Source organism: Drosophila obscura, unplaced genomic scaffold (assembly GCF_018151105.1).
Source record: "Drosophila obscura isolate BZ-5 IFL unplaced genomic scaffold, ASM1815110v1 contig_36, whole genome shotgun sequence".
NCBI classification, from domain to species: Eukaryota; Metazoa; Arthropoda; class Insecta; order Diptera; family Drosophilidae; genus Drosophila; species Drosophila obscura.
Genome location: NW_024542824.1, coordinates 2,165,398 through 2,182,395, shown reverse-complemented (window position 1 = coordinate 2,182,395; position 16,998 = coordinate 2,165,398). Strand labels below are relative to the sequence as shown.

The window sequence follows — 16,998 nt, the reverse complement described above, 5'->3', positions numbered from 1 at the left end:
CGGGCACAGGCACCCATCAGATTTCCAGGAAATCCACATTGCAACTTCATTTTGTTTTGAATGACGATGACGACAATTTACGTGGCATTTTAATTGAACTTTCTACGTGTTTGAGTGGCGTACTTGTGTGTTGTGTGCTTGCCTCCTCCCTTGCCATGCCTTGCCTTGCCTTGCCTTGGAATCAAATCGATTCGACAGCGGAGAGTCCAATGTTAAAGGCGTTGCCACAAAAACCGCAAACTGTCGTGTCTAGAGGGGCAGATGGGGACCAAGGGACGGGAAAGACCTATGCGAAAACGTGCCTGAAGTATTATTAGTTTTATGAAGTCTGATGTGTGGCTGCGGACGGTGATTGATGGCCGGCCTCTATGCGCGTGTACGCGCTGCTTGTGATGACTCACCAGATCCCCGAGTCCCGATAAAAAACACTGAACACTGATAAACCAACCCAGAGATCTGTATAAACTTGTATAATAGGCAAACTTTATTTGAAATAGTTTGAATAAAATCATTTAAAATTCAAGGAAGACCATGGAATGGAATGCTATGGATACGCTAAGGCTACTACAAAAAATCCTTACGATCGAAGCTTAAATTCTAAACTAAATCTAGACAAAAATACTCAACTGGAATTTTGTTTAGTTTTTTGTTTGTTTTTGATTTTTCACTTAGCCAACTTTTACTTTCAACCATTTTTTTCCCTACAGCAAAATCGCCTAACGATTTCGTTCACATCTTCATTTTATCTTCACTCATTAAGATTAATCTTAGACACTAAAAAGAAACATAAATTAAGGGTTGGAATTCACTCGCTTGGAAAGGAAATACAAATACAGCAAACACTTAGTGTTGGCCGAAATCGATTACTAATCGATAGACTCTCGCACTAAATCGTAGCTTAATCGACGTATATATGTATATATATAGATATTTATGCTGGGATCCTACTTGTCTATAAAATGCAACAACAGTTAGTTAAGCACTACGTTTAGCTCTTAGTCTAGTGGGGTTTATTGTACTAAAATGTACTAAAAAGTGCACTTGTCTCTAAAATAGCGTTCAGGGGTGTAGGACTCCCCTGGAATCCATGGGAACAATCTTGTCATAGTGTACTAAATCCTTCTTCGGCGATATCAGCGTCGCATGATATCCTCAATGCTGAAGCCCGTGCGTCTGGGAGCCGGGGGCGGTGCAACTGGCGGTGGCGCCTGCGCTGCAGGTGGACCCTTCTCTGTGGCTGCGCCGCTCGTCTCCGTGCTCGGTGGCTTGCCCAGCAGCTGGCGTGGCGGATGCCGCGACATGTTCAGGGCATAGATGCTCTGATTCTCCAGATACGCCCGCTGATGATGGTGATGCTGATGATGGTGATGATGGTCCATCAGATCGATCGTCGGCGGCGGCAGGATCCTCTTGCGCATCGGAATGGAGCCCAAAAAGCTGGGCATTGCCTCGTGGGGCGAGTGCAGCGGCTGATTGGGTGGCTTACTCGTCTCCGGTGGTTGGGTTACGATCGTGGGCGGTGTGGGTGGGGGTGCTGGTGCGCCCTTGCTCAGGTTGAGGCTCTTGTGGTGCAGATCCCGACGCACATGGAGTATCGGCAGATAGGGATCTCCGTTGGGTGGCAGGAGATGGGGATGTGGCTGGTGGTGCGGTGGGGGCGGGACAACAGGTGGCCCTCCCACTGGTGGTGCGCCTCCTGGCGCTGCATACCTCAGAGTGGCCACAAAACCAGGTGGCGGTGGCCCATTGGGATTGGGAGGCATGGACAATGGCTCTTCCTGCTGTCTTTCGCCATGCGGTCGCATGGTGTAGGTTTCTCCGCCCTCATGGTGGCAGTGGGTGACGCCCTGGCGCTCCGGCTTTCCAGTCGCAGCAGTGGCAGCAGCCGGAGCTGCTGATGATTGTCGTGGTGCCGCAGGAGCTACCTCTTGCTGCACCTCATCCTCGGCCTCAAAGTCGTCGTCCTCCTCCCGGAGTTCTTCCCTTGGAAAGCTGCCAGCTGCCTCTTGCAGCTCCTCCTCCTCATCGTAGTCATCGAACTCCTCTTCGCTCTCCTCCTGATCGATGGGAGCCTTCCGCTTCAGGCGCATGCGCTCCGCCTCATCCTTTTCGCCGTTTGCTGCTGATTCGCTCAGGTTGTGGACAGGACTCTGCCGCGGGGAGTCCACCTCCAGCAGGGAGTCCTCTTCGTCCCCACTCAGGTGACGGGCCTCATCCTCCTCGCCGACGTCCACGTAGTCGCCGGAGCTAACTTCGCCCACGGCATGGGTCAGGGCGTGTCGCCTCAGATCGCAGTTGCGGCGAAAGACCTTGCCACAGGAGGAGCACTCGTAGGGCTTGTGATCCGTGTGGGTCAGCAGATGGGTCTTCAGATTGGAGCGCTGATTGAAGCTCCTGCTGCACACGGGACACTTGTGGGGCGACTCCTCCATGTGCAGGATCTTGTGCACCGCCAGAGTGCGCGACTGGCAGAAGCCCTTGCCGCATTCGGTGCACTTGAATGGCTTCTCCTTGGAGTGGATGTACCTGGAAGGAAAGAGAAGACAACACAAAAGGTGAGACATGGAATTGCAGGAAAGGAATGCGTGGGCGTGTGGCTTGTGGCGGCTACCAAGCCCCAAGTTGGTAGCTCCATTTGACAGTTATCTCTGCTCTGGCAACTGCAGTGCTCTCCCACTGATATTATTGTGTATTTTTTTTATGTTTATGGCCGCCATCTTGGCAATGGCGTCCACTTGTTGTTGGACATAAGCCCCCAGTCCACAGTCCCCAGTACCCAGTCCCCAGTACCCAGTCGCTGTCCCCAGCCCCAGCCTCAACCTAAACCCCAGCATCAGCCAGCAGCAGCTGCTGTGGCTGTTGCTGCTTCAGAGACCGAAACAAAACAGGTTCTCTCCGATCTGCTGGGGTCTCCAGATTCTTCTCGTTTCTGCTGCGGCTGCTGCTGCTGCCTGCCTGCTGCCTGCCTGCCTGCCTGTCTCTTCTGCTTTGATGCTCGACGCGGAGACCGAAAGAGGAATTAGCCCCGCGGCAGAAAGCAAACAAACGACAAATGGACCGATACCGAACGATCAAAAGACAGAACGCTCCGCTCGGACAGGCCGACACTTGAGTCTCTCAGACCTGCCTAAATCCATCCTCCCTCCTACTCCTACTTTTACTCCTACTCCCCTACTTGGCCACGAATGCGACGCTGGTCGAAACCCCAAACGGAAAACCAACAAAGTTAATTAACTTTGCTCGCCGTATGGAGATCCAGCGTCAAGTGTGGTACTCTCGCACTCTCGGACAGAGATGGAGATACTCTCTGCTGGCTTATTAGGTCTGTTTGTAAATACGAGATCTTGTAACTTGTCCTTGGAATGGAATTTCTATTAATTGGAAGTTAAATTTAAATGGAAAAACCTTGAGATAATTATCTTCTAGTCGGTCTAAGGAACACTTTACAATAGAATATGGAAGAATTCCCAAACTACTGCCACTTAAAAATATCTCTCCAAAAGAGTATTTTCCCATTCTATCATTAGCCTTTGCTTATTCCTCTCTAAGAACCTCCACCATCAGATTCGTTCTCCGCCGACTCTGCCTCGTGTGATGATGCCACCTTAGGGTATTCCCACATTCGACCAGCACCCCAACCCCAGTACTGAAACCATTATTTCTGTGGGCATGACAGCAATTACCAATGCAGACACTCCCCATGGTCCCTCTGCTTGGGTCTTCTGTTACGCCTGTACTCTGTACTCTGTACTCTTCTCGCTCACCTGTGATCCCTCAAGTGATCCTGTCGCCGGAACGCCTTGCCGCAAATATCACAGGAGTAGGGTCGCTCGTCGGTGTGCGTCCGTTCGTGGATCAGCAGATTGTACGACTTGGTGAACTGTCGATTGCAGAACTTGCAGATGAACTGCTTCTTGGGCCTCGAGGCGCGTCCGGGTGCACGCAACAGACGACGATCCAGTCCGGCATGCATGCCCGGTCCGAGACCGGGCGGAAAGAGTCCTGCTGCGGCGGCTCCGGGGGGGAATGGAAAGCTGCCCGGACCCGTGGGCGAGGGGCCCGGCCCTGTTAAATATGGCGGTGGTGGTGGGGGTGCGTACAGGACACCGGGTGGCGGTGGACCGCCCGGCGGGCCGCCACGTCCAAGCATGGCAGCAGCAGCGGCCGCCTCCCTCAGGGCCAGCTCCTTCCGCTTGTCGGCCATCATGGCAATGATCTCGTAGTTGGAGTTGCTGCCGGCCCGCGCCTTGGCCTCCAGTGCCTGTCGCGTGGGCAGCACGGGCACAAAGGCAGAGATCTCGCGATGGTGGGGCGGTGGACCGGGATGCAGTCCAGCGGCGGCCAGGTGCTGCTGGTAGGCCAATTGTGTTTCGTAGGCGGCTGCTGCCGCCGAGATCCTGCTGGCCGATGAGCTCCTCGAGTCGCCGCCTCCACTGTTGGACCCATCCGCGCCGCCACCGCCAGCTGCTGCCGCTGCAGCAGCCACCGTGGACATGAACTGGTCCATGCGTGAGGGTCGTAGCATGGGAATGGCGCCGCCTCCTCCTCCTCCTCCGCCGCCGGCGACATCGCTGGATGAGCTTTCCGTGGGCATAATGGAGGCTTTTCACATTCCGTTAGAACTGCAAGACAGATAGAGATTGGGGGGCTGAGTGAGTGGGTGGTAAATAACAATTAGTAAAAACTTTGTGCCGTGTTAATTGTCGCAGACCCTCTCGATGCGAGTGGGAATGGGAATCGGAATGGGAATGGGAATGGAATGGGGGGCTTATCTTAATTACGGTTCAAGTGCAATAAACAGCTATTTTCCGTTGTATTTTTATGGGGCACAGGGTACACCGGAGCATGACAAGCACAGGGGGAATCGCAGTTGGTCTTCCATGGTTATTTTGGGAGTGTTTTATGGGGCTTAGCCCAGCGTAACTCGGCTTCTGTGGGAGCTAGAGTGCTGAATTTTGTTATTTGAGTGTCATTATGGCCAAGAAAACAAACTGGTTATGTTCTGCATGGATATCCCTTGAAACGTATTTACTGTTCGAAAATTAACTCTGCTTCTGTTTAATTTAGAGTACTAAAAATGGCTATCACAGTTTTTTAATGCATCGCAAATCGATTTATTTATATTCTGCTTGTATATTGGCCCATTTAGCCATACTAGAACCAAGTAACTCGACTCCTGGAGTAGCTGCATTGCCTAAATTGAGTTCTATGGCTAATTAGGTGAGTAAACATTCCATTTGTTTAATTTGCTTATAGTATCCTTCAAGTTATCCATCATAAGCCGCAACTAGCTCGTCTCCCCTATGCCCTGCAGGGCTTTAAGTTTATTATCTGTACATCTTGTTGCCTTGATTATTCACAAAACTCATTAAAGACTCTGTCTTATCACATCCCACTGTAACTCAGATTTTATACGATTTAAGATCCTCAAATTTGTTTTTTGCACTTCTTATCATGCAATTAAATATCATGAGATATATACAAATTTTGTATCTTTAATGTAACTTTGGGCACACACTTGACACGTCTGAAAATTAATACTAGATCACTGAATCGTTTTTTACACGATAGTTCATTTTTAGGAATCATTACCCATATGTGTTCTATGCTGCAGAATCTATTTTTGTTTTACAGGGTAAGTAAATATTTCATCACACTCGAGTTACGCGTGGGCTGTTGTACTTGGATATTAGTGTTGCTTTTTTTTTTGTTGTTCATATGAATTTTGTTGAAGTTAAATTATTATCAGGAACGGCAGCGGCAAGCGGCAAGCGGCGACGGCAACGTCGATGGCGAGTGAAACTAAACTGAAAACGAGTCGCAGTTGTCGGTGCTGCTGGCAGGTTAGATAAGATTGTGCGCCTAAAAAAACCTGACTACCTCTATAGAGGAGAGGCAGCAGCACAGTAGTAATCATATAAACACTCACACACACACACACCCTGCGAGAGAGAGAGAGAGAGGGAGAGCGAGAGAGAGGGGCACACACAAATACTACACAAATGCAGATACCACAGAGGCTCACACACAGATACAAAGATAGAAAAAAAAGTGTAGTCGCGGCGGCCAAGTTGCCGTCCCGTCCGCTTTGGTAAATGACTCCGAACCACCTCGACCGACTGCTTACTGGATTTACGCAACAGGAGCGACTTCTGAGTGCCATGCCGCAGCAGCAGCAGCAGCAGCAGCAGCAGAGAAGCAGCAGCAGTGGAGAAGGAGGTGAAGGAGAGTGGAGCAGCAGCAGCAGCAGCAGCTGGCGGCAGAGGGAGCACTGGGAAACGTGATCATCACGATAATAACAAAATAATGCAGATAATCATGATCATTATGATGGCCAAACCATAAAATTTGTTGCCCGCTTTTATACCCTCCCCATCGCCGCCGTCAGACTCTTTAGGCCTTAATACTCTTACAGTCAGGGTAGTAATACTTGTTGGAGATGTTGCTGAGACCATACTCTGACTGAAAGTTGCAGCTAAAAGGAACTAAAATCGTTTTGCTGTGATATATTTCCCGTATAAACAATCTTCCACTCAAAATTCATATTGTATCCATAGGGTATTTAAATATTTGCTGCCCAATACTTGGGCTTCGTTTCTTGTCTCCGTCTGCCGTTTTGTTTAAGCCTCATTTAAATATATAACCAGTTGCGCAAAAGCACGGGGAATGACTCTTCTACTTGGTGCCTCCACCATCTTTGGGGTCTGTGTGCAATGACAGTTTTGCTTATCATTTGCCAGAATCATTCTCTGTCTGGCAGAGTGGATCGTAATGCAAAATGCTGCAGCGTCATGATGCCCAACATGCACAGCCACCACCTCAAGCCAAACCTCCGAGCAGTGATCATCTTAGGTAACCTCCGTCCACAGTGATCGTCAGAGTTGATCGTCATGGGCTCCTCCACAGATTAGATTTCCTATAGCTTAGGCTCCGCCCCAGCTTCAGATCTCTTGGGACAGTTGAAGAGGCGCCCCATTGTCGGAGATACCGTTTCTTTTGGGCGGTGACTAGCCATGGAATTGTTGCCTTTCTTGGGGCGATGGGGGTCTTATCTATAGAAATGATTTTTGGCATTGTCTGACTGAAGAGTGCGCTGTCAGATTAGCCCTATAAAGTAGTTGACATCATGACTGGGATAAGTACAATTTATTCCTATTCTTGTTAATGGCTTTATCAGAAAAATTACTGGTTGAACTAGATATTGGGACTAGAGGAGTGTCTTAGGAGGGAATTAAGGTAATTTATTGGAATAATTTGAGCCAAATTCAATCAAAGTATTAGCAATTATCTCTTTTATCTGTATAGATATATCGCCATGCTATTTATTCGTCATTTCCAATATCATGAGCACATTCCTAACTAATCCCAACTATATATGTTATTAATTAACTAATTCATTTAGGGTTTGATTAATGGAACCAATAACCAATATTCCCTCTGCGCTGTAATCTCTGGCCTTCTATCTCCATAGATTGAATTTCATAAAAAACTTATCTGATCTCTTTATTATCCAATAAATCCCCCACCCCCCCACACACACACACAAAATGCTGATCTAATCAGCGCGGATTCCCCCCGATAATAGATGAGCGATGGCCCATAATATCTCAGGGCGATTACGTTCCGTTCCCGATAATCTCACGTAGCATTTCTGGTAGCCTCGAAAACCTCGAAAATGTGTAACCCGTTTTGGGGGTTTTTTTTCCACAGTACTTTTTCTAGGTATCTCACTTTTGCATTTATGACTGTCGTCTGACCGACGTCCGTCTTTACTACCGATACTCCCCCCCCACCACCACCACCCCATCAGACAGCACACTGTGTGTGTGTGTGTGTGTGTGTGTGTGTGTGTACATACAATGTACGATTTCCAGCGTTCATTATCTTTTTGAAACATCGGCACTTTTGAAAAACGTCAAGCCAAATAAGAAAAACAAATAAAATTAATGTAAATAATGGACATCATCAGCAAAAGCGACGGCACGTAGTGAGAGACAGAGCGAGAGCGAGAGCGAGGGAGAGAGAGTTACAGATACATCCATAGAGATACAAAGATACACTGAGACATACTGAGATATACAGAGGGCCCAGACCCAGAAACGTTTGCGCAAACGGTTGCGTTGCCCACCAAATGAAGCCAAAGGCTTAAAAATGTATTTTTGTGTGTATGGGAGAAGAGTATCTGAGGGCAGGGTACGGTACGGTACGGTACGGTACGGTACGCGGGTATATGCACACATATAATAAAAACCCGCCAGAAGACCCAACTACTGCTGGAGGAAAATAAAAGATATCGAGGAGCAATTTGGCTGCCACTTTTTGTTCCCCTCTTTCTTTCTGTTGGTGCTGCTGCTGGTGGTGCTGCTGCTGCTGCCTCTGCTGCTTCTGCTGCCTCACTCTGTGGGCTCTGGGTCTGGTCTCTGGGTCCGGGATCGAGTCGTTTGCTGGGTTTTTGTGTAAACACACATCGGAGGCCAGACCCCGAGCCAGGCCAGAGCCCAGTGGAAAGGTTTCTTGGTTGATAAAAAAAAGCAGAAAAATATACAAACACACACACACACACACACTCTCAGCCACTCAGGCACTCTGGCACATACACACACACGTATGGACACTGCGCAAACGGATTTGATGTTTGTATAGAAAACCCAGAGAGAGTGTGTAAGGGCCAGCGGAGGAGGAGTAGGAGGAGGAGGAGGAGGAGGAGGAGGAGGAGGAGGAGGAGGAGTGCTGGTAGAGCAGCAGTGGCAAAAGAGTAGACGCTAAGTTTTGTCCCTCAGATGATGATGATGATGATGATGGCCTACCCTACGATATTTCGTTTGGAAATGTCCATGCGCTGCAATACCCGTCATTGAAAGGGTATATTCGGTTATGCAAAGAGAATAAGAGCGTAAGGAACGAATTTCTCCGATATTGCTGTCACTATTTGGACTTGATCTTTTGCTGAAAATATTGAATTAAAATATCGGCAATGTATTCGCATTCAAAGGGCTCTGGAGTAAGTACAAGACGAATATCCATGAGTATAAATATCCTTTATGGATTTATTTGCAGTTTGATTTGTCGGTCGCGCAGTATGCCCCAAGTGGGCGTGTCCTGCAAATCGAATATGCCACCAGGGCCGCTGACAATAGTGGCACTGTCATTGGCATTTGTGGCAAGGACTCTGTGGTGCTTGCCGTTGAAAATCTAAACATAAGGCAGTTATTTGAGCCCGATGCCAATCAACGCATCTTCAACATTGATGGCTCCATTGGCATGGCCGTCGGCGGGCTGCTGGGCGACTGCAACGTTGTGGTGGATCGCACCCGCCTGGAGGCCGCCAACTTCCGGCAAAAGTATGAGCGTGGCATTGCCCTGGAGGCGCTCTGCGAGCGCGTGGACATATTTCTGCATGCCTACACTTTGTACAGCTCCACTCGTCCGTTTGCTCTGACCATTATGCTGGCCGGATGGGATTCGGAAAAGGGACCGAGACTCTACAAAATTGAGACATCAGGCATCACCACGGGACACTTTTCCTGCTCCTTCGGCAAGGCAGGAGAGAGGGCCCAGAGCGAAATGAACAAATTTAAGTTTAATGATTTCACTACAGATCAGCTGGTCAACGCGGCTAGTGAAGTGTACGTTTCCCTTATCCCTATTTGATTCCCATATCGATTGCTCATTGTACTTTTCAGAATTTACAGCGTTCATGATGAAAGTAACGACAAAAACTTTCGTTTGGATGTGGGCTTAGTCGGTGGCGAAACCAAAGGATGTTTTCAATACAAATCCAAGACATTCCCCAAGAAGAACAGAAGACCCCAAGTTGCAGGAGAGGCAAATGAGAACAAAGACGCCAAATAATGTACAATCTACAACTAATGAACCAACACTACAAGGCAACATACCAAACAAATATGCAAATCAACAGAGGGGCGCTGCTGCATTACACGAAACACTTACACACTGAAATCTGAAGTTAATTAAACTCCGTAACAACTGTAGAAGTATATGTTAAGCATGTGTGTGTTTGGATATATAATTTTGAGTACTTTCCATAAATTCAGGAACATTTAATTAAATGCAAAAACCGAACTCTATTTAACTGCTTGTTAAAGTTTATGTTCTGCTAAGACGCAACTTTAACATCCTTAGAACCATAAAAAGCTAAGAGGGAATAGCTTTAAAGTGAAATAGTATTCAACTGGCAGTTGTTAGCTTTAACAAACATATGCGAATGGAGGCTGTTGTTTTCCTATGCTTAACTGCATGATGCATGATAAAATGGGTGCTAACTTTAACAAACACATGAGAAAATTGGCTAACAAAAATGTTCTACTACGTATTCACATTTTTGGTACAGCTTTCTCCGAGAGCAAGCAACTGGCAGCATGCAGGGTACTATTCTCTAGAGAGTACCAAAACAACATACGAGCCATCTTATGGGTCTGCACTTTAGTTTGCTTACAGAACACCATCTCCATGCAACAACAACATCAACAACATCAACAACAAACATCGCGACGGGAACGACAGCCCATGAAGAAGGGACCAGCCAGCGGTCGGGGGAGAAAAGGGTCACGAAGGAATGCTCTTGGGCAAGCATTTTTTAATCCCTTCGGGATACGTTTTCTCTCTGTAGGGTGTGTGTGTGTGAGTGTGTGTGTAGAGGTTTGGACTATGGAGGTAGCTAATAATCAAGAAAACGAAACGAACCGAAAAGATACAAAAAGCAGAGAGGGGAATGGTGGTGGTTGGGGGGGAATAATGCGGCAGGGCAGAGGCGGATCGCCAGACTTATAATTATAGTCGAAGAAGAGAAGAGACCTGCACTGCACATGCGTTAATCTGGAAACCCTTTCGGCTAGAAGGCTGCTGCTGCTGCTGCTGCTGGAGAAGGGGGGGGGGATGCTCTGGCATCACAGATTATAGTCAAAGCTATTAAAAATCTAGCATAATCATTGCCTTGTGCCCAGGTCCAGCAGCAGCAGCAGCAACCAGCAGAGAGATGGAAAAACAAGTTACTGCCTCCCATCTCCTGTTTTTCTGAGGCGCTCTGCCACTGCCTTCGATCTCTGGCTTTTCTGAGCCACTGCCTTGTCCATATAATTTTCTTGATTAATATCCATAAGATTTACACATTTGGAGTGCTCTCCCTCCCTTCCCATTCTCTACTGCTCAGCGGCTCTACCGCTCTATGTGTGCGCTGGCCATTAATTTAAAAGCTTTGCTAATTTCGCGGCCATGTTTTCTGCCTGCCTGCCTGCCTGCCCGCCTGCTGCCTGATGGCTGGGGTGGGGAAAACTGGGGCCTGAAAATGGACAACTGCTAATGAAGTTTTATGGGTTCGGGAACGCAGCTGCAGTCTGCCTTTACAGGGATTGATACTGTCGTTAGTCCAAATGGAAAATGCTTCAAAGTTATGACATCAGATTTGTTATTTTTAAAAGGGAAGATGGTTCCAAGGAATAGTATTTCGGAATGATTACGACTGACACCCTTTTATGCAAATATAATGTATTTTTAGTTTTAATTCCAAATGATTGATTCTTGACGTTAACGCACTTCCATCTGAAAAACACTTGACTTCAGTCTGACTTGGAGAAGATGTTCCTTGGCTACCCTAATCCGACACACATTTTCTTTAATCTACTTTTCTATGCTAAGCCGATCTCTTCATAAATTTCTTTAGCATATTGTGCTGCTCTATTCACTCGAACTCGAAATCCATTCGAAAATTTCACCCATCAATAGAGTTCTTAAGATTCTTTTGTGTATGGGATTGCTACTTTTTTCATGCTGTCTTTTGTGTGGAGATTTCTATGAGGTTATTCTTGTTTATTTGATGAAATTTATGTTAATAATTTTGGGTAGCGTTTATGCTAAAGATGTATCCAAAAGATATATCCACAATTTTTACTTACGAAATATCCAAAAAAAAGGCCCGAAAATGATCTTGAATGATCCACCCTGCCTGAACGATTGCCTAGCAAAAAACCTGTAGCTTACAGTCTAAAAATATTCATATTTCCAGCAGACAGCATTTAATTTCCTCTTCGAAGTTTACGACTATCCTCCACGAAGAACATCGAATTAATTGAATTGATCAAGTGAATTATAGACACGTGTCATAGCCGAGGCGTGTCTGCTGTGTCTCTATCCGAATATGGCGAAAAAATCCTAACGATCAATTGAGTGGCCATTGTTCCATTCGCTTTATGGATTCTGTCTGTCTGTTTTTTTTAATCACGATTTTTAACGTCTTTTAATTAATTTCGATTTTCCTGCCAAAAGGCAATTAAACAGATTTCCCCCTTCTGAAGCAGCAGCAGAGCAGCAGTCGCTGCAACCGAAAAGCAGAGGGAGAGAAAAACTGGTAACCGTAGATCGAAAAGAAAGAAAAACCCACCCAAAGAGCTTAAATGCAATAAAATGTTATGGCTCGGACCATTCTTATGCTAAAAATCTGTTTTGGACACACACCAAATTGCCCATAAACCAGACACAATGAACATTCAAAATAGATCTCTACTGAAGCGAAACAAAAGCCAATAACTTTATAGAACCGACCGCAGCCAAACAACAAGAAAACTAAAAAAAAAAAATATATCAGACTGTGAGAGCGCGGGAGGCGTTTTACTACAAGAAAAAGAGAAAATAAAAAAAACGGAGGAAAACCGAAGAAGAAAAAAAAAAAAAACTAAAGCATTTAAAAGAAATCAAGAGATGTAGATGACGATGATGATGATCAGGGTCCGAAACTGAAGCAAAGATGAAGCCGAAGTTGGGGCTGGGAATGAATCTGAAGCTGATGTTGGGGCTTGGGCTCGGGCCTGGAGTCTGAATCTGAAGCGGAGGCTGAGCCACAGACCGAATCCGAATCTGAATCTGAAGCGAGCCGTACCCAACAGAAGCTTGCGGCAATTGCGTTTCCTCTTTGGACACACGTTCTGAACAATTAAAGCGCGCGGCAAACTGAAACTGAAGCCAGGGCTGGGGATGGATGGCAGGCAGGCCAAGCCAAGACCGCGACCACGAACAAAACCAAAACCAAATCCAAAAAAACAACCAAACCCAAACCAGTGAGAGATGGCTATATCTATGGATATTCCGACTATAAGATACCCGCTAATGGGCAGTATTTGAAAAACCAACTCACTTAATGTAAGATGCGAGGCGATGCCTTTAAATTCGAATTTCGTACTGTTTTTTTAATATTTAAGCAATTTAATAATATTTATTAGGGGATAAGATATTATCTGTTATTTGTTTAATGATCTCAAGCGTAGCAAAGTTCTCTCTTCATTTTTGATGGCAAAAATTGTTCTTAATTTTATCAGTAGTATTTGACACTTTGGCAGATAATATCCCTCCAAATTCATAACATTAAAAATATATATTTTTTTTAATTTTAGACTGTAATATTCCCACACTATTCGAATATAAGAATATAAGTGATCCAAATAAATCTCGATGCTGATTACGAATCCTTTTTTGTAATTCCTCTTTCCCGTCTCATAGTTCTACAAAAACACGGTATACCCTTGTAGCCTACGAGTGACAAACGGTATAAAAACCGGATCCGAATCGAGCACGATGGAACAGAGAGAGAGAGAGAGAGAGCCACTGGCCACTGGCACTGGCTACAAGTGAACTGGTTTACAAAGCAGTGGAAGAAAAAAAAAACAACCGAAGAATTCCAAGCGAAGGTTTTTTCGAGTCCGGGCCAGGCCCGAGCCCCAACTCGAGTCAGAGCCCGGTCCACAGACAGAGCCCAGAGCCGGGCGAGCGCCACAGACAGCGGCTCTGTCAATGGGGGAAACGCTGGGGCTGTGGCTGTGGCTGGAGCTGGGGCTGGGGCAGAACGCTGCTGCTGCTGCTGCTGCTGTGGCACCACACTGAGTTCGGTGGCAATGACAGTGGCACATGCAGTTGTAGTGGAAGCCGCTGCGGCAGACGGTCGACAGTTGCCTCCAACGTTGTCTCTCTCTCCTTCTCTCTCTTTCTCTCTCTGTCTGTCTCTTTGGGAGCAGGTTTTCTCTCTCGCTATGTACTCGTTGGTTTTGCCACTCGCTGGCTTTTGGTTTTGGCCAACGCAAAAATACAAAAATAAAAAAGAAAATAATTAGCTAGCCCTAAGAAACAGCTAAGGAAAATAAAAAACAACTGCTAAGGAATTTCAGTGTTCATATTAGTGGGCAGGGCCTGTCGTCTGGGTTGCTTCTCCGTCTTACCTTTGGGGGAAGAAAGCCTCAGGCTCTGCAAGTGATGATGATGATGATGGTGGTTGAGCAGTGGAGCTCCCAAGTATCCAAAGTAGTTTGAACAAGTTTTTTTGTGGGTTTTTTTATGGTATTTCTTGTTAGTTTTTAAGCTCTAAAATGCTTGGCATTGTTTTATGATTGACGAAGAAATTTTCGCATTGAACTTCCGTACAGAACTTGATTTAGTTTCAGGAAATTTTGTTGGGTGTATATTTGTGGATTTTTTAGTTCACTTTAGCGGGAATTTTGAATGCATTTCCACAGAATTTTCTATAATAGAAACGATAGTATTATTAATAAATGATATATTTGTGGTTTTTCGCTAAACATTTCCATTCCAAAGCCAACACACGCACGCACGAACACGTCTTGGAGCACGCACACAGATACTGGCTCTTTTGAGATACAAATCACGGCACGATCACGGTCTCCCAGTACCCAGAGGGGTGGAGGCGGTAGCGGTGGCGGTGTGGGGGGCAGACAGGGGGTGTTACGGGAGCAGCAGCATCAACGGCAGTCAGCTACCACAAAACCACGTAGATGGGGCCGACTGGCGATGCCGATGCCGACGCCGACCGAAACCACGTACAACGTACAACAACGGGGGCCGCACACACAGATACAAAAGTATCTTTCGTATCCACAAAAACCCGAACCGAACGTACCCCACAGCGATCGCAACGAAATGAACCGAACCGAACTCGAAACGAACACAAGCCGAAAGATACACGGCAGCTGAAATGTGTTTTTCTACATTTTGTTTGAAATAGGAGCTGAAGCCAGTGCAGCTACCAATTCGCTCCTCAAGTAGTCCCCAAACTCTTCCCACACACAACGCGAGCGAGAGGAGCGGAGCGCAGCGGCAACAGTTGCAGTTGAAAAGCGCTTTTCTCTGTGCAACAAGTTCACTCATCCACACACACATGCACACACACACACACATACACAATAGGAGAGAGAAAGATGGATTGATATTGAGAGAAAGAGAGAGAAAAAGACATACAAAATGCAGTTCACTTTTTTCCGGTGGAACACGAATCCGCGCGCAGGTGCTTTAACCACGATCAACAGTCGAAGAATGAGCCACAAAAAACTAGCCACGAAGGCTCAGAACACGTTCAGAGAGACTGTCTCTCAGAGAGAGAAGTGTCGGAGAGATGCAGAGAGAAATGTATGGAGAGTAAACACACGAAAATCCAACGAGTATAGAGAGAGATACGAAACCAACCAGCGGTAGTAGCTATGAGAAAAACCAGTAAGAAGCAAAAATCCCAAACCGTCCGCCAGTCGCACGCTGCTGGACGGACAGTCGGACAGAGCGGGCGGACAGATATTACGGAGCGTGGAACGTGCATACGTACGACGAGTTATTGTCAGTTAGAGCGCTACCAGTTTACCGTCCAACGACTACCGACTGCCTTCTTATTTTTATTTTTTTCTGTTTTTCTGTTCGTTGTAGGGTGCGACGGAGGGTAGCATGGAGAATGGTGGTGTGGTGCACCGAGTGTTGCCAGATTGCCGCTGCTTCATGGTCGTAAGAGGCAGGGGTAGGGGTTCGGCTCTGGACACTGGAGAGGGTGTAATTCTGGTAGTCCTCTCCGTTTATTGTTCATTCATTTGAAGGGGAAGTTTTTTTGTTGTTTCTTTATAGAAGTGTGATATGCGATAATGGTGGGGAAATGACTAATCGGAATTTATTTTGGCCAAATAAGGATGATAAGGCAGGAAGCCTTACATAATAAAAAGGGTTGTAAAGAAATGATTCACTTCCAACGTGGGGTTTTTAAGAATTGGTTTTTATTGGTTATATTATCGGTTGATCGGAGACGGAGATTACCAGAAGTACTCGTATAAATGGGGCGGTTGTGTGTTCTTACATGTGTGTATGTTTTGAGCAAAAGATAGCTGATGCGGTAGCTAGATGTCTGGACTTACATTGCGAAAAGGTTTCAAGCAACAAACTGAAGATTTCTGGAGCAGAGTAAGATCCTTATCCTTGCTATATATGTACATTTATAAGGGTAAAGGAAGATCACTTCGTTATGTAGAACATTATACACATGCATTTATCACATATCCCATCTAACTGTTTTGGCATCCAACAATCTGGCAACCTCTTGTGCAACTTCTCATCTCTCGAGGCAACAGCATCAATGCGGTCAAGTGCCATAAGGAAAGAAGGAAACAAAAGACCCAAAACACAGTCAGGGTCTTCGTTGGCATTGCTTCTGAGGTGAGGTGAGCTGCGCTGCTGGCTGGCTTCAGTTTGTGGTCCAAAAAATACAGAGGGTGTATGTGCGTCCGAAAAGAGAGGGAGTGACGTTCGTCATGATCACGATACGATAATGATGACGATGGTGATGATTGCCAGCAGACCCCGAAAAAGTCTCTGAACAAAACAGAGACAAAGGTAGAGGTAGAGGTAAAAGCATAAGGCAGAGGCTGCTGTGTCTGTAATTAAGGCAGTGCACAGTGGAACTAAATTGTTTTTGTTTCTGCTGCTGCTGCTGCTGGAGGAATAGCAAAACAGTAAACGGTGAACTGAAGCAGAAGCAGTAGAAGTAACAGCAGAAGCAACAACAACCACAGCAGCGGCAGCAGCAGCAGCAGCAGCAGTCGAAAGAAGAAGTAGTTAAAGAAGGGGAAGAGAAGAGAAAACGGTAGCCGCCTCATAGGGCGAGCGAATTGTTATGCTAGTCGTTGACTTCCCCCCATCAGCAACTGTTGCTGCTGCCTGCGCCTGCTG

General features: G+C 46.4%; 2 protein-coding genes across 4 annotated transcripts; one reads left to right on the top strand and one right to left on the bottom strand.

The window, feature by feature from the left end:
* Positions 1 to 469: 469 nt before the first annotated feature.
* LOC111079751 (protein bowel) lies at positions 470 to 15,323 on the bottom strand. Of its 2 annotated transcripts, XM_022375030.2 has the most exons (4): positions 15,256 to 15,323; positions 14,223 to 14,522; positions 3,765 to 4,622; positions 470 to 2,526 (listed from the first exon to the last, which is right to left on the bottom strand). In XM_022375030.2, exons 3-4 carry the CDS (start codon positions 4,592 to 4,594, stop codon positions 1,134 to 1,136), a joined length of 2,223 nt encoding a protein of 740 aa, XP_022230722.2. In that variant the 5' UTR covers positions 4,595 to 4,622; positions 14,223 to 14,522; positions 15,256 to 15,323; the 3' UTR covers positions 470 to 1,133. The 2 variants fall into 2 exon arrangements, with proteins under 2 accessions (XP_022230722.2, XP_022230732.2); XM_022375040.2 differs by lacking the exons at positions 14,223 to 14,522; positions 15,256 to 15,323 and adding an exon at positions 5,593 to 5,803.
* Positions 8,868 to 10,072, top strand: LOC111079761 (proteasome subunit alpha type-3-like). Of its 2 annotated transcripts, none has more exons than XM_022375057.2 (3): positions 8,868 to 9,001; positions 9,058 to 9,626; positions 9,693 to 10,072. In XM_022375057.2, the coding sequence occupies exons 1-3, from the start codon at positions 8,975 to 8,977 to the stop codon at positions 9,850 to 9,852; spliced, it is 756 nt and encodes a 251-aa protein (XP_022230749.2). In that variant the 5' UTR covers positions 8,868 to 8,974; the 3' UTR covers positions 9,853 to 10,072. The 2 variants fall into 2 exon arrangements, with proteins under 2 accessions (XP_022230749.2, XP_022230743.2); XM_022375051.2 differs by having other exon boundaries at positions 8,876 to 9,001; positions 9,684 to 10,070.
* Positions 15,324 to 16,998: the final 1,675 nt, after the last annotated feature.

Excerpts from the sequence above, each read along its gene's own strand:
- LOC111079751 (XM_022375030.2), bottom strand. The coding sequence starts at position 4,594 with ATGCCCACGGAAAGCTCATCCAGCGATGTCGCCGGCGGCGGAGGAGGA. Across the intron at positions 2,527-3,764 it reads GATCACTTGAGGGATCACAG|GTACATCCACTCCAAGGAGA; the intron begins GTGAGCGAGAAG and ends CTTTCCTTCCAG.
- LOC111079761 (XM_022375051.2), top strand. The coding sequence starts at position 8,975 with ATGTATTCGCATTCAAAGGGCTCTGGA. Across the intron at positions 9,002-9,057 it reads CGCATTCAAAGGGCTCTGGA|TTTGATTTGTCGGTCGCGCA; the intron begins GTAAGTACAAGA and ends ATTTATTTGCAG. Across the intron at positions 9,627-9,683 it reads GTCAACGCGGCTAGTGAAGT|AATTTACAGCGTTCATGATG; the intron begins GTACGTTTCCCT and ends TGTACTTTTCAG.